At 46.2% G+C, this 16,433-nt stretch overlaps 1 protein-coding gene across 1 annotated transcript in view; it reads left to right on the plus strand.

Moving 5' to 3' along the window:
• Window positions 1-4,320: 4,320 nt before the first annotated feature.
• The window catches only part of WNT3A (Wnt family member 3A), a 38,097-nt gene continuing 25,984 nt past the window's right edge, over window positions 4,321-16,433 (plus strand). Inside the window, exon 1 of the mRNA XM_026089782.1 lies at window positions 4,321-4,791. Within this exon, the coding sequence (XP_025945567.1) occupies window positions 4,665-4,791 (127 nt within the window). The 5' untranslated portion in view covers window positions 4,321-4,664. The remainder of the gene's footprint in view (window positions 4,792-16,433) is intronic.

Raw genomic sequence — 16,433 nt, forward strand, 5'->3', positions numbered from 1 at the left:
GAGCATATATTTCTTGCATATTTTTCCTCATAAACTGGCTGTGGTGTCCATTCCAAGAGGGAGGGTACATGTAATTTATTAAGAAAGTGACTGTGCACTTACTTACAACTGCTGTGTTGAAGGAGCAGGTAGACTGAGATAAAGGAAATGAAGAGCTCTCTAGGTGTGTTGGCAAAGAAAAATGCTCACTGAAGGCTGAATTAAACACTTCAGGGCATGCAAGGCTTAAAGATAAGACAAGAACCTTGGCTGTGGACATACAAAATAGTACTTTCATGGTTCCTCCTGAGCTCATGGTAAGAAAAAACTAATTGGTTTGAAAAAACAGCTCTTTGCCCCTTTGTCTTGCTTCAGACTTAAGCAGTACCTGTTGGGCATAAATATTTTTGAAAACTCGAATGCTTCATGAATCCCCAGTGAAAAAGAAGAGGGTGATGGCAATGTGTCCAGGAAGTGTTGGTACTTAAGAAGTTTGAAGGCGATGTCTGCTTACATCACAATAGTTGACACTTGGCCCATTTCTCCACAACACAATTTCAAAATTACCAACATGCAGAAGACAGTTTAGAAGCACATTGCAGGAGAGTGGAAGATGCAAAAGACAGATTTGATCAATGGAAACAGTGAGAGAAATGAATGATGGGAGCTACTAGAAAGTTGAGTAACAGTGAAATGAGATTCTGATCTTTATAGGCTTTCCCAATCTTTTCCAAAGGTTTGAGTTTTGTTTTGGGGTGGGTTTTTTCATATCTCATGATCAATAAAAATAACAGAAGGCTGAAAGAACTTGGTTCTCCTAAAGATAAATTGACTTTAGAGAGAGAGAGAAAGTGTTTTCATCTGGATGCTGGAAGCAAAGTAGAGACCAAAAGAAGGCGCTCCGGTTGATGTTGTTGCACTTTGGAGTCTGCAAGTGAATTAGGAAGAGGACTGCGCTTAGCTGTGTTTAACAGCAGAGGCACTGTTCATGGAGAGATGTTCTGAGATTCCACCCTGTATCTTCAACTGAAAGTCAAGTGACTACACTCTCCTCCATGAAATGCCAAATTTACATTACACTATCTTAGTGCCTGATGACGCCTTGAGAACAAGACTCTTGCTGGAGATTGTCTTTTGCAGATTAAACTTTCCAGACTGTAACACAGATCAAAGCAAGGTGTGACTGTTTCCCTACTGTATTGAGAAGGGAGTTGTGTGAAAAGCAATTAGAAATATTTCTACTTTTTATTTTTTTTTAATCTTAGATGATCTTCCCAGCAATGGAAACGAATGGTTTAGGGCACCAGCTTATAAACTGCTTTTCCTGTGGCTGGTCTTTTTACCATACCTTTGCTAGCCACTGAAAAACATAGACATGGGCATGAGTACGACTGTTCACATAAATTAGAGTTTATGAGACTGGAATCCTAAAACTTCATCCAGGTCCTATTGAAATAGATCTAGAAATTCCTCCTGACTTCACAAGGTGATGGATGGAGCCTACAGCGGGCTGGTTCTACCTCAGTGGAAACTTTGCCTTCAGAGGGAACTGGATGAGGCTCTCTTGAATGTTTTGGAAAGGATGCTGTTGGCTTTAGTTGATGTGGGAATAGGCATTTGAAGTAGCCATCCTAGCCTCCCTCTAATCCCTCCTTCTAGTGGAGGAACTATTCTCTGAAGGATGTCAGAGCAACTAAGTTAGCGCTTATTAACTTAGTTAATGCTTATCTATGGATAGTTCACTGAAGGTATCTATTTCTCCCCAGTGTTTATAGAAGGAGATTAAGACAATCTAATTTTCAAGCCTAAACTTAGCTTCAGTGAATAGCTCCTTGCTCCCAGTCCTCAGGGGGTTTTATGGGCTGAGACTTAAGACTCCACATATGCAGCAAGGCAACACGCAGCAGGTCCTCTGAAGCCCAAAGCAGAACTTTAGACCACTTTCCTTGGTCCAAGAATGTTTTGTATATAACTTACCAGTGAAACAAAAATGTCACAGTGAAGTCAAAGCAGAAGCACCCTTTGGCCTGGCATGGGATGTATTACACAGATGCTTTTCTGTCACTAGTGGTTCCCTTAATCCAAAGCTCAAGAGGACCTGCATCAAGCCACATTCATAAGGAAAACAAGTTAGCTGGTTCCCCTCTTGTGGGCTCCTGCAGGAACTTGCCTGTTTCCTACAACAGAACTGAGCTATTTGCATGGGATCCAACACAGCACTTAGCTATCCTGGGTAGGACTTTTTTCATCCAACTTAGCCACCCCAAATATTAGGTATCATGGCATGATTCATCTGGAGACTTTTGCAGTGCAGACATATCCTACTCAACCAGTCACCCAGGCTGTCTTAAAAGCCAATGACGTCTAGTCAATACGGTCAATGGAGTCAAGTGCATGATTCACCTCATTGTACAGCAGACATCTAAAATAGGGCAGATGAATCGCGCTCTAGAAGTGCCTGTTTCTCTCCACTGATTACAAAAGCAGCCTGGGGTGAGTAGTTCAGCTGGTGATGTCTGTGCTGCAGAGATCTGAAGGTAGGTGAGATGAACAAAATTCCTAGTCAACATGAGCTGCCTGGGTTCCTTTTTTAATGTGATGGAAAGAGAGAGGCACTTCTAGAAGGCAGTTCATGCTACTTGTCTCATACGCCTTCCCTAAGTTAGGATAGATTTTCCTCTAATTTTAGACGAGATGAATTTTTCCCCAGAAGTGCAGCTGATGTGGAATATAGGTGACTAAGTTTAGGAACAGAGCTGAAAACCCTTTGCTTTCCCAGGCACCTTTTGTGTCTGAAGTTCATTTACTGGGCAATGTCTTGAAGGGCACCATCTTGGCGGAGCTGATTATCTGGGTGTCAGTCTACCTAGGAGCATTTGGGATCCAGAACTGGATAATCCCATGTCCCACCTGCCTGGAAAGGACTGATTTGTGAGGCCTAGTCTATGCACACCTAGAAAAGCCACTGAGCTCAGCCTAAAAACCTTTGAAGTGATGCTGGCAGCTGAGCATCTGGATGTCGATCTCCTTTTCACATCTGTACCTTCATGGCAGGGTACCCACCAGGAGGGCAGTTAACTGGCTACAAGTACCTTTCTCCCCATAAAGGGACTGACACTTTCAAACAACTTTTACCCCTGTCAAGAAAAGTTCTAAAGTCAAGTTAATTTTCTTCTGTACTCTAACACTGAGAGAACTCTTCTAATTTTTTTTTAGTTTGTGCAAAACAGAGTAAAGGCATATTCTTTGACTGCCCTGTTGATAATTCAAACACACTAGGCTGCTCCCAAATGAAAACCACACAGCAAACAATTAATGTAAACAAAAACGCGTACTGCCCAAGCAGGTTTGTTTGTCATTAATTCTGAGCAGAAAAGTCAATCAAGAGATTTAATTAGAAGAAAAGGAAATTATATTTTAAATATCCCTTCAGTTTTATTAATCAAGGTTATTATTAGAAGCACCAGGAAAAACACTTTAAAAACTATCTAATTAGTTATATATCTGCTGGTCTGTCTGCATAGCTGTCTTGTCTGTCTCTAAGGCTTCAGCCAACATAGTGGTTCATGGACACTCCATTCAAAGCACATGCCTAAATTAAACATGTATGGAAATACGTTGATAAACAGCAGAAAATCTTTTCCAGACCTTACTTTCAGGGAGGTTACAAATATGCCAGCCATGGCCCCAACTTTCATGCACCCATGCATGAGTATTTCTAGTAACGAGTACCATTTCTGACACAAGGAAATAGCATTGATATTGGACCTGCACTGAGCCACAGAAGAATCTTTCCTCAAATTATTTCCATTCCAGCAGGACTGTATTTCCATCCCTTTTCCTCTATAGCACAGGAAATTTAACTGCTTTTAAAAGTGTCACGGGGTAGTGAATTTACATATCCCTCCTGCAGTATCTGTCTCAGAGCCAGTCTTTTTAAGCTCTTGAGGTCGAAACTGCTTGAATCTTTAGGGGCAGTTTCAGTGCACAGAAGTTACTTGGTAAGCTTAATACACATAGGGCACACTGGTGAATTTTAAGAGAGTTGTTGTTTTTTGGTGTTCCCCTCTCCAAAGACTTGGAGTTTGGTCTCTTCTACTGTTGGTGTTATTACCTTGTGTAGCTCTGAAAGCACTTTTGACTTTCTAATCCCTGGGCTTCCTCATCTGCAAAGATTTTTTTTTTGTAAAGCTCACCTGCTCTTGTACAGATGGGCTTGGCTTTCAAAAAAAAAAAGTATGGTTTCTGCCACCTGTCTGCAAGAGAAACTTACTGTGTGAGCAGAGCGTCTTTGGGAAGACAGAGCACAATGATGGATCAGGGCTTTGAGAGGACGAAGGAAAGGGAAGGAAGGTGTTGAAGGCGGAGTTTCTTGCTAAGCCCGTAGGAGATTTCAGAAGATAGATGATTCTGTTTTGGGGAGGGATGGTGGTGGGAGGGATGCTCTCTGCAGAAAAGGGAGGTACAAACGAACTGAAAATGTGGATTTTCTGTCCTCATAGCTGGGAACCAAGTATGAAGATCAGTCAGCCTGATAGCATCCCTTTTTCCTTGTGTTTTTTTTTTCCAGGTCCTTGGCAATTGGTCACCAGTATTCATCCCTGGGTACTCAGCCCATCCTCTGCGGGAGCATCCCAGGACTGGTCCCCAAGCAGCTGCGCTTTTGTCGGAACTATGTGGAGATCATGCCCAGCGTGGCAGAAGGGGTGAAGATTGGGATCCAGGAGTGCCAGCACCAATTTCGAGGGAGGAGGTGGAACTGCACAACCGTCAATGACAGCTTAGCCATCTTTGGGCCCGTGCTAGACAAAGGTGAGTAAAGTGCTACAGGTCTGGTGGCAGCAATGTCCATGGAGGAGTAACAGCGGAGATCTCTAGAAGTCAACTGTGACTCATGTTTGCTTTTCATAACGTGTGAAAAAGGACCATGTAAAATGGACTAATGAGGGCAAGCGTTGAGCTTGGAGAAATGTGACACAGGCAGGGAAAATTTTGTTCCCCCCGGGACCCCATCCAAGCAATTCAGGCTTGATCTAGAGGGCCTTTTCTAGAGGCAAGGTAACTAAGCCTTCTCATAGAAATAGCTAGTAATTCTGTGCCTCCCCAATGCAGGGAGGGTGGCGACCCACCCCCTCTGTTACAGGGTGAAAATTCAGTCACAGGTAACAACTATTCCAATCTCCAAACCTCTGCTGGGATCGTATGGGTAATGTGGAAAACTGGGTCATCGCTGACCCTGCTTGGAGCAGGAGGTTGGACGAGAGACCTCCTAAGGTCCCTTTCAACATGAATTATCCTGTGATCCTATGACCTGCCCATTGTGAGGAACACAAAGGAACGGGCTGATTGTGTTTTCAGTGGTCAGGCTGGACGTCTGACTTCTTTCCTGACCCCATGGCATTTCGTGCTGCCTTTTTAGGCTCTCTCAGTGACTGCAGAGGGGAAATGATAGGTGGTGACACACTACATTGCAGGTCTAAACTCCGTCCCAGCTGGAGATGGTTCCTAGGGACTGGACTTAGTGTTGACCGTCAGCACATCAGTGTTGATACCATAGTGGGATACAAGGAAGAACAGAGGCCTGAGGAAATCCCCCTCAATTAACAGCTCTGCTTTCACTGGTCTTGAAAGTGGCAAACTAAGACAGGGAGGTAATTCAGGCAACCACCTCTGATCCAGCTCAAACTGAGATAAGTGGGAGATACTAGTGATGTTTTGTCCTAAGCTGTTGAATGCAATAGCATTTAAACACCTGGCTAACTCTGAGTATCTGGTCTTTTTCCCCAGATGTTAGTAGGAGCCTATTTTAGCCCCAAAATACTGTTTTATCCTGCTTTGCTTTTGGAGCCTGACTTTTAAAATCCCGCCTGATCCTGCTGGCTTCAGCATGTCTGGGTCAGGATCTGCACTTCCCACTAGCACAAGTGGGTTCATCTGAGAGACAGACTTGCTTTGCTTTTAATTCCTGCCAAGAAGATAAGTCCAGAGGCCCAATGTAAAACTACAGAGGAATATGGCTGCCTTCTCTTAAGAGAGCGCCAGCAAAGAAGGCTTGGAAATCCTCTCTTTTTTTTTCTTTCTTTTTTCCTTTTGGCTCCAGTTACAGCTCCAGAAACAGTTACGGGTTTCTGATAGGGCTGACACTTGAAATCACTTTGTCTTGAATAGCAAAGTGACACCATTTGACCTTATATGAGGAGAGGAGGGAACGTCTGGGATGCGTTTCAGGGAGCTGATCTCCCACGTTCGCCGCACTCTTCCAGCGCTCGCCGTCAGCAGACAGGGGCTGTTACTGGGGTTTTGTTTGTTTTTCCCCTGCTGCGTTACTCAGAAGAGACTTGGACATTTCCTCCTGCGTGAATTTTAAAAAATACGCCAGAGAGCATCGCGGCAGCCAACGGGGAACAAAGCCTTGATTTGTATCATGGCAGGGCCTATTGTGGTGGGGCTCCAGCAGCCCAAACAGGCATTTTACATGCACGCAGCAGGAGAACTGGTGATTTCAGCTGATGGGCTGATGCTGTTATCCTGTTATAGCTGGGCAGCCGAGACACCGCGCTAACAGTAGCAGCACTATTCTGGTGCATCAGTGAGAGGTCACACCAAAATAAGAACTGCTGAAAGGTCTGCAGTGTGGGGCAGTTAGTTAAACCCATATCAAAGCGTCGTACCAAAACGCTTTGCTTGCAATTAAAGCACCTGTTCTGGGTATCTGACTCTCCGGTGACTATAGCACTTGAATTTGGCCAGTGCAGCAAAACTGAGGACTTTTCTCCCGTAGGCACAAGTCCGAGTGACTTGCCCAAAAAGCATTCGCTGGGTCTGTGGCACAGTGAGTAAATGAACCCAGGTAGCTTGGTGCCTTCACCTTGTCGCAAGACTGGAGGCTTTCATAAGTGACATGTGGAGTGTCTCACGCTGCCAGATGCTCTCCGATCGGATGCTCCACGTCTCCTGTAGCATGAAGGGACGCGTTTACACCTTGTGCAGGAGGAAAACGATCCTCACCTCCTCACTGACCACAGGGTCCCCGATCCAAACAGCCACCAAATGCTCTTGTCTCACAACTGCATTGACATGAAGGGTCTGTCCCTTGCTTGAGGCCCGGAGATTGCAGGTTTTCGGTAGCCCGGCTCAGCAAGGGAAAGGAGGCTGGGACGATTTCATAACTGAAGAATGTTGTTCCTTGAGGGAGAATCAAACCACCCTTCAGTTTTGCTTCACCTACAGCAGGAGGGGGAGAAAAAAACAGCTCAGTCACATTCTTGTGCGGCAGATCCCCCAGGGTAGGAACATATTTGAGCTACTAACCAGAAAGAAAGAAAGAGAGAAAAAGAGGGGAAGAAAGAAAATAAAACTCTATTTTGTAGCTCAAAATTTAAGGCACCTAAGATTGGAGTTTCTCATCTGAGTCAGTAGAGACCCTCAGCACAAATCAGTTGCAGTCACTACAGCAACTCCGCTTTGCCCTAAACACATTATCTGGACTTTTCTGATTGCAAGGGATTGATTTTAATGCCTTCAGGAAACATTTTCTAGACCCAAACCTCACTGAAGCTGCCACAGTGCCTGTGCTGTGCTCACTGCTTTGGTATCTCATTGGTAATTCAGGGCTAGGCTCTCTCTCGCTGTGATTCAGCGGTGCCAAACTGTCACCAGACTGGTGCTGTTAAGAGCCATATTCTGATATCTCGCCTGAAACGGGACTCTTTTTTACTGTGAGCCTGCATGTGGGTGTCCCTATGCAAGCAAGAAACACCACCTGTTTTATCTACAGCTCTATTTATATATACATATATTTTTTTACAGAGTCGTAGTTGGAACAAGTCAAATATTAAATAGCAATGGTATTCATAACAGAGGCTGGCTACTAGGGAATGGTGATGTTCAAGGGGTCGAGACCTGCTGCTATGTGGAGACAACCCTTGGCCAGGCTTGGCTCCATGTTCCTGTAGCTGTACCCAGGCAATATGAAGTTCTGCATCCCATCCGGCTTGGTTACATGGTTTTGTCTGTCCTCGTCAGTGGAATAAATGTTCCCTGTTCAAAGGGAGTCGTGTTCCCCACTGTCCTGTGCTACCTGCGTGGAGAGAGATTTGAGCGTTAGCTGGAGGTGAAGTCACTAAGGGGCTGTTGGAAGAGGGGGTTTTTCCTTCTTTTTTTGGTCTTGGGAGAGTACGAGCAGCTGTGCAGAGCTGGGGAGAGAATTTCAGATAGGTGCCACTGTTGGGCAAAACACTTGGAAATGGGTGGCTTAGACATCCTAAACTATTGGAAATGCAAACAGGACACCTGTATAGGCAAGGGAGTGAGTCTGATCTCCTTCCCTCCTCTCTAAACCTCATTATCTGTCTGTCTAACCATCATATGTAAGGGGCTACGCTTCATGTAATTTCTAATCTCCCAGAAGTCCAAACCTCAACTACTGTTGAGAGAAAAGACCCCTTCGCTTAAACTTTTCTAACAGAGTGATTTATAGGGGAAAAATGCTGTTCCCGTTTGTTTCTTTGTGATTGCTAATGGTATTTCATCCACGCTGCGTTAAGAGCTGGAGCAGAATGTGGATCTAGCTAAGTGACGAAGATAGCCACGGTCTGTGCCCAGCTGCTTGACTAAGAGGTCTGGCCTCTTGTAAGGGAATTTCCTTATCTTTCAGTTTCAAGGAAACTGAAAGGAAATCAAGGAAAGATTTTTGAGCTGTCTTTAAGAATATACAGGGTAAAACTTTGGAGAATGCAGGAGAGGCACACGCCTGCACTGCCAACAGAAAGGGAACTGTGCGACCCAATAGGCATTTTCCGTCTTGAACTTCAGTGACTCTGTTGGGAATTGGGTTTTTCCCCCGTCTCTGGCATTTACAGACCAAAGACACTGACATAGAGACATATTTCAGTCGTGGTGCATTTCCTAGTCTCACAACGCAGCACGAGCTCTCTTTGAATCTCTGGGCAAAAATATGAACCAATCTTAAGAAAAGCAATACAATAAAAGCTTATCATGGTGCTGCCGCTTTAAAAGACCTAAGCACATAATTAAGTCAAAATAAAAGTTTCCTCCCTCTCCTCCCCCTTTCAATAAAAGTAAATTACCTCAAACTATTTAAGCCCCCAGTTCGTTTAAATTTAAAAAGGGAGCCCTTGTCTATCTATTTCTTTCACTCACTCCCACCTCCTTCTGCTAAAGACTGGCTGGGGCTTTAAACCTGCCAGCTGGACTGAGAAATGGTTAATAGTTATTGTGGAGGAGCAGCTTTTAATGAACTATTGAAGAATGATACATTGATGGAGTAATGGGAGTTTAAGTCGCTCTGTAATGAAACAGGTTCTCAGCGCGGACCCATTGTGGTGTAAATACAGCACGTCTCTCCCACTGTTTGGCCAGGGCTAAATAGCAGAGGCCAGAGGGGGGTCAGCTTATGGGGTCTCTGCTTTAGTTAATCAATCTGATTGGATTAGGGTCACCGCGATCCCTAATAATGTCAAAGGTTACGCCAGGCTGGATTAAATGCTTTGTTGAGAAGGGCTCAGATTCTTTCAGCTTTCCCGGCCGGGGCTTGTTTATTAGAGTTTAACACTCATGCCACCTTTGGAAGCCGCGCTGTCCTTTTTTTTTTGGTACGTCAGGGTGTTTGCCGGCGCGCGAGGGGGCTCGAACGAGGTGGGGCGTGCGCGCGGGCGTCTCGCGGCTTTGTCAAGCGTCCGCGCCCGTCGGACGTGCCCTCTAAGGACATATGTCAAATTCCCCACTGGACAAATGAGAAGCTAATAGGTGATGCCGATGTTTGGGGGCATAAATTGTTGGCCGTTGCCCCTGCTAGAATGCAAATGATAAAAGTCATGAAACCAGTGGTGTCACCCACTGGTCATGTACCCCTGGGCTTAACCTCCTGCCTGGCCAGCAAAGAGATGCCCTTTCTGATACATCTCCTGGTTGTGTAGTTGCCTGGATGGGCATGATATGAAACACAGCATATTCAGGACCACATGGTTGCTTCCATATTAGTCTTCTCTTCCAGCAGTTTGGACAAATCAAGGTGGGATGGGGTATGATCCCACTGTAATCTTATCTAGGGAGACCCTGAAACCATGAATGGGCTTCATTCATGATGTTTTTGCAGAGGACACTGTCTTGTAGACATGGCAGAGTATCCTTCAGAAAATGATACCAAATCATCTCCTTGAGGGCCACCTGGCACTGGATAGCGGCAGCAATAATAACATGTACTGATACAACTATCAGATCACTGGATCTCAAAGGCCCCTACCCTCCTCCCCATTTCTTTCCTTCCTGCAGTAGTGTGCACGCTGCATGTGTTAAGGCCCATCAGGACTGTCAGATTAGCCAAGCAGACTTTTTGCATGATGCAGACTGGAGGATTTCACCTCAAGACTTCTGGAATGAAACCAAAATCTGAATTTGACCAGGGCGTCTCTTCGCAAAGGACATCTGTTCTTGATATACCACCAAAAGACAGAGAATCTACTACTCCTCTTAGGAGTCTCCTCATTTCTAACTTGACACTGCTCTGGTGTTGACAACCAGCCACTGGCTCTTCCTATACTTTTCTGTGCTAGATTCAGAAGAACTCTTCTAGAATAGACTGTTTTCTTTCTGTACAGGTACTTGCACATTATAAACAAGTCAGTCTTCGATATCTTTCTGATAAGCTAAACATGTTCCTTGGGAGAATGCCCAGCATTGCTCTCAGCCAAAGGAAATTAAAAAGTTAAAACTGAGGCCTACAGAAGAGCAAACTGTGATGCTGCCTGCAGCACTATACTTTCTCAGTATGTTTGCCAGTGGGTCAGCAAAAGTTTGGGTCCATTATGTCAGATGGTTAGACAGGTTGAGGGAGTTTCTTCTGGTGCTGGGGTCCCCTGGGGCATGATTCGGCCAATGCATTTTAGATATTTAGTATTAAATTGATCACACTGTAAAGTTTCTATGTTTTTCCATCAATTATTGAGGGAATCCAGGGACACTGGCTCATTTGGTCAGAGGACTTCTGCTCACTGGGAGTACATGAGGAGCAGAGCAGGCATTAGTCTAGCTCGCAAGAAATGTAAGATTCAAGTCAAATCTAGTTTCATATGTGATGCCAGGCACTATTACCTTCAAAGCTAGGTTTAATTTGGGCTCTATCTTTCAGCAACCAGCTCCATTCTTCTTCTCTCTCTCACAGAAAGGCCAAGATATAACTATATTCATGAGTTCAGACTCTTTCGTCCCTGTTACCACTGTGAACGAGAAAGCTCATCTTGTGCCTAGTGAAATCCATGTATTTCCCTTGGCTTAGCAGGAACAGAGCAAGGATTTTAAATTCAGTTATAATAACTGGGAGACACAAGTCTCCTCCATATTTTTTTTCTTGCTGTGTTGTAACAATTCTGCTCCACAGGCTCTCAGATAGGGCTGATCTCATCTACCCAAAGTTAGATGTCGAAGTCTGAGCTAGTCACCCCAGGCTCCCTTTGTAGTCAGTGGAGAGCAATCGGCATCTCCAGAGAGCAATTCATCTGACCTATCTTAGACACCTATCTCAGGATAACATGATTCATACCAAGATGTTTATTTCTCTCCATTGACTATAGAGGGAGCCTAGGGCTACAGGCTCAGACTTCAACGTGTACTTCTTAGAGGCCCGATCTGGGGGCAAATATTTCCCACCCCAGTCTCTCTCCTGCTAGAAAGCAGTTCTGACATCTATCCTTGGAGAGGCCATTTTAGGAACATAAGAACACGGCACTGAAAAGCATGTCCTGGACCACTGAATACAGCCAGCCCCTTACTATTTCAGGCATAATCCCATCTCATAATGTCTTGCATGATTTAAAATTAAGATGTTTAGCAGATCTCATTGTATTTTCCTGATGGCATTCTGGCATCTCAGTTGTCTCTGTGCCAAATGCTTTCCCCCTCTTTCCCTGCTCTAGATCAGACTTCTCCACTTCTGCAATAAAGTAAGGCATGAGCAGAAAGCCACAAGATACTGATCCATCCAGGAGGTTAGTTACATGTAGGAGGTACTCTCTGCTCTCTCATGAAACTCTTCCCAAGAGGATCTGATTTCCAACCACACCCCGTCTACCTCTCCGCTAATGGCAATTTGGGCAGCTGCCCTGGTATCAACAACGGAGATCTACAAACTCTACCCTGTAACTATGGGGAAGGAAACTGGAAGGATCAGGATTGAAAATGTGACTATGCAAGCTCCACTCAGCCATCAAGATACATAAATACAGTAGGCCAGAGACTTGCCAGTGCTGCTGAGAAAAAGACTGGCAGCTCTTGGCTCGAAACAGAAGCATCAGTTGTGTTTAGCATTGGTGTAAATTGAGTTTAGAGCTGAGGATTACTCCAGGAGATGAGACAATAATAAGTGCAAGTATATTACTGCACTGCCTGAGTCCATGTTCCAGCTCACAGGTTCAGGACAGCCCATGTTCATGGTTGCAGCATTTCTGAACTGACTTCTCCCTAGCTGGCTCAGTACAGGCAGCAGCAGTGGAGAGGAAAGGCAGTTTGTAGATGGCTGTTTGAGCTGCAGCCACAACTTTTTTGTAGCCCACATCAGTACTGGGAGATTAGCAGCTTCCTCTGAGCCTTGGCAAGAGCAAAGCTGCAACAGCAGAAAACAGAAGATGCTGAGGAAACCTGATGATGCGTTGGTCCTTCAGCCTCTGGGAGAGGGATACCAACGAGATGGTAGAGGAGCTCCCTTCTTTTACTGCAAGGGCTGCACAAGGGCCAGGTGACCATCAAAAGAGATCAGTTTGGTCTCTTGTGACTTCAGTGGAGTTCAAGGATGAGTGTCTGGCAGTCTTCTGGGGTAAAATGATAGGACAGGCTGCCCAGCAGCTCTCAGAAGAATATGGTTAGCATCACATCTGGCTGCATTTGACTCTCCCGCCCAAATGACTAGGTGTGTTGACAGAGAGCTGCCTTTGGCTTGTGCTTGATGGGCAAAACAAGGCTGTATTTCTTAGCAAGTCTTGACCTTATCACCTGTCCACCTGCAAAGTGATCTCAGGAAGAGGACCTGGCTCTTGTGCATCTGTAGAGTCCCCTGGAGATTAGACAGCCCATGTAAACAGCTCTTTCTGTAACCAGCCCCCAGACGCAGGCTGCAAATCTGAGAAAGCAGTAATGGTAAAAAGGAAAAGCAGCAGCCAAGCCAGGAGTTGATCCTGTTTTGCTCTCTGTGCTTCATCTGCCTTCCGCTCCATCAACCCCCAGCGGCCAGCCCTGACATGGAGATTTTTCTGGCGACTAAAACATTAGCTGGGGGATCAAGGAGGGGAGAGGGAACAAGACAGCCCGTGGCTAGAAAACTGGTGGCGTTCTTCCCGGCGGCGGGAGGCGCTGGAAACTTCTGCCTCGGGTGGCTTGCACAATGCGATGGGCTGGCAGGCAGCGAGCTGCGCCGGGTTATAGATTTATTTCCTTCCCCCCCCCCTCCTTTCCCTGCTGGGTACATTACATTGCCCAACTGGGCTAAGGCTGGTTGCAACAAGGAGCTCCCTCTGCCGCATCCCAGAGTGCCAAGTCCAAGCGTGGGAGCTAGTCCTAGACAAAAGGGAACAGTAGAGGGAGCTGATTAGCATCCCTTTGTCCTGGGAGAATCCCGGCCCCGAATGGGCCCTCTGCACACAACAGGCTGCACAAACACACACGCATGGACAGGAGCCAGGGAGGGAAGAGGGGACGGGGGAGGCCTGGTTGCGTCCCTCTGCAGCGGCGACCGCAGCGGGCGCTGGGGGAAGGGGACGCGGCGGATCGCACTGCTCAGCGCCGCTATAACCGCCGGCGCGGCGGGCTGGATCCCGAGCCAGGGTAAAACGGGCTGTCGTCCGCGAGGGTGCTTTCCGCCAGCTGAGGAGGAGCTAGCCCAGCATCTGCCCACGCTCATCTGTGCAAAACAACCAAAGCCTTCTGACAAAGATGCCCAGGGATCCGAATCCGTGCATCTGGCTTTTCTTGCCTGTGAGATGTGTTGTGAGCTGGCAGTGGTGAACAGACGCAGGGATTTTAAGGCCAGAAGGGGCTGCAAGAGAAAAGGAAAAAAGAAAAAAAAATAAACAGAGCAGTTAAGACTTTCCTGCATAGTTCTTTCTGCCCCGTTTGCCTGCGTGGTGGAGGAGTGGATGTGACACATGCCTGACAGGGTTTCTTGGAGCACAGTGGTTATAGACACGGCCTGTCTCCCACATGCACACCCCTCCTTGGCAAAAACCAGGACAGGGCAAGCAGCTGGTGCGAGGGGCTGCAGAGCGGGGACAGCCAAGGGACTTTTTGCTGAGACAGAGGGTAGCTCCCTGCAAAGGTGTGCTGCAGAGGAAGATTAACTTGTCTCATTCCCTGCTCCCTCAGCCCCGTCTTTCTGGGAGCACATCCTGCAAAGGAAAGACTCCCTTGCCGTCTAGGAAGATCCATAGAATTAACAAATGGAGGTCAACAATCAGGGAAAAGGAATGGTTAAAAAGGATTGTTATGGCTTTGTGTCTGAGTTTCAGCTGTGTGTATGAATGATGTGCTCATATGAGTGACTAGGGCCCTGTTACGCTGGGTGCTGCACAAACAGATGGCAGAAGATTGTGAGCACTGAAGACAAAGCAAGACTGGAAGAGGAAAGCAGGCTTTGGAGGGGCTCCAAAGTCTTGGGAGAGCCAAAGTCATGGAATCAGAGTGACTTGCGGGAGGAAGCACCCAGCAGAAATAGGCAAGGACTTCCACCAAGCCAGAGCAGGCAGAGATGCTGAACAGAAGAGACGTTTGCTTGACAAATAGCAAGAGGTGGATGAAGCCGAGGTAGCTGAGGACTGTGTGAAATGGGTCCCAAGACATTAATCAGGGAGGTGTATGGTTCACCTTCTCCTGCTCAACTTCAGCACGCTCCTATTTGTCACTGAGACACTTCTGGAGAGGGTAGCCAGCAGGTCACCATAAGAGGGAACCTCTGCTACCCTCTGGCTTTTCAGGTCGCGGGGGACTGCCTTGCCCAGATTTACTCCTGCTTTTGTATTGCCAGGCACAGCAACGCACCGGCTCATGAGAACGGCAGCAGCTCCCCTTGAGCTCCTAGCAGGGGCAATGCTGGTTGTTGTACAAGTGCACAGAAGGAAAAGACAGCCCCATCACAAAGCACTCTTGCATTTATCGCCCTGCACTATGGGCGTTTTACTGAGGGTTTTAACTTCAGAGCCTAGATGCTGTACTTCTATTCATAGATGGCTTTTATAAGGAGCACCTCTGGAGTGTGCTTCACCTCATCTGAGGTCTGAGCAACCTTCTGGAGGTGCCTCTCTGACTTCACTAACTACAGAGGGTGGCTAAAGCAACCAGCCTCAAATTAAGGCACTGTAAGAGTTATAAACACATCACAGCATGGATATGCTTTAGGGAAGGACTTGAAGGAGAATGTGGTGGCTTTGTTCTGTTTTTTGGAGGGGCTTTCACAGTCATGCTCTTTTAGGAAATAGGATAAGGCATGGTGAACCTCAAAGAGGCTGTGGAGCTTTGGCTGTAGATGACCCTAAAGTTTGAAGGCAAAGAGCAGACAGAAAGCCAGAGTGTCCACCAGTTCCTTGGGAAACACAGAGCTGTCCACAGGGCTTGAGGTGAACAATCAGCAGTAGGTATAGGTTATGAGTGGAGGAATGGAGAGGGTCTTTCACTTTTATTTCATCTCAACTCATCTCACCTTTCCTGGAAAAGAAAAACAGAAAGCATACTTATTTGGCTGGCTTCTCCAGACCCAGCCCAGGCCAGTGACAGGGGGCAAGGCAGCAGTTCTGGTTCTGGCTTTACTGTTGGCATTGGCGAAGACAGCGGACCAAATCCTCTTTCTTCTGTATCTCCATTTCCCACGGAGTGCACCAAAGAGATGACTGGATACTTCAAAGACAGTGATACCAAAGTAGGTCATATGTAGGGCCCTGCAGCCCTTGCAACATAATTTAAGTAGTTTTATTGGCCTATTTATGACTGTTGCTCTCAAGTTTGATCGACAAGGCAGTACTGCTTCATGGAACACTTCCTGGTAGGCTGCAGTTTGTTGACTAAGCATCTGGCACAGTTTCCTCTCCTTTATTTCCAGGTGCTAAATCACATTAAATGATAGCTAATAATTATGGTTTATCCTTTCCTAATCATGCTACTTTCCCAGGGAAGCTGTTGCCACAGGGATGTTGTGGGAGTGTGAACGGGTGGGGAGGGCACAAGAAGATGTTTCTGTTCACCCGGAGCCATAAAAAAGTTGGAGACCCCTTAGGCTAAGCATGCAGGATCCAGCCTAGGAGATATTATATCTTGTCCAAAATGCATTTATTTATTTATTTTCCAGGCCAATTTTCCATCAGAAAAAGCAGCTGCATCAAATTGGGGATGTTTTGCAGGACCCCTCAATTTCAAGGCAAAAATGTGCAAGACATGGTTTAAAAAATGCTTTCTCCTTC

The sequence above is a fragment of the Apteryx rowi genome, unplaced genomic scaffold (genome assembly GCF_003343035.1).
Source record: "Apteryx rowi isolate R43461 unplaced genomic scaffold, aptRow1 scaffold_83, whole genome shotgun sequence".
NCBI classification, from domain to species: Eukaryota; Metazoa; Chordata; class Aves; order Apterygiformes; family Apterygidae; genus Apteryx; species Apteryx rowi.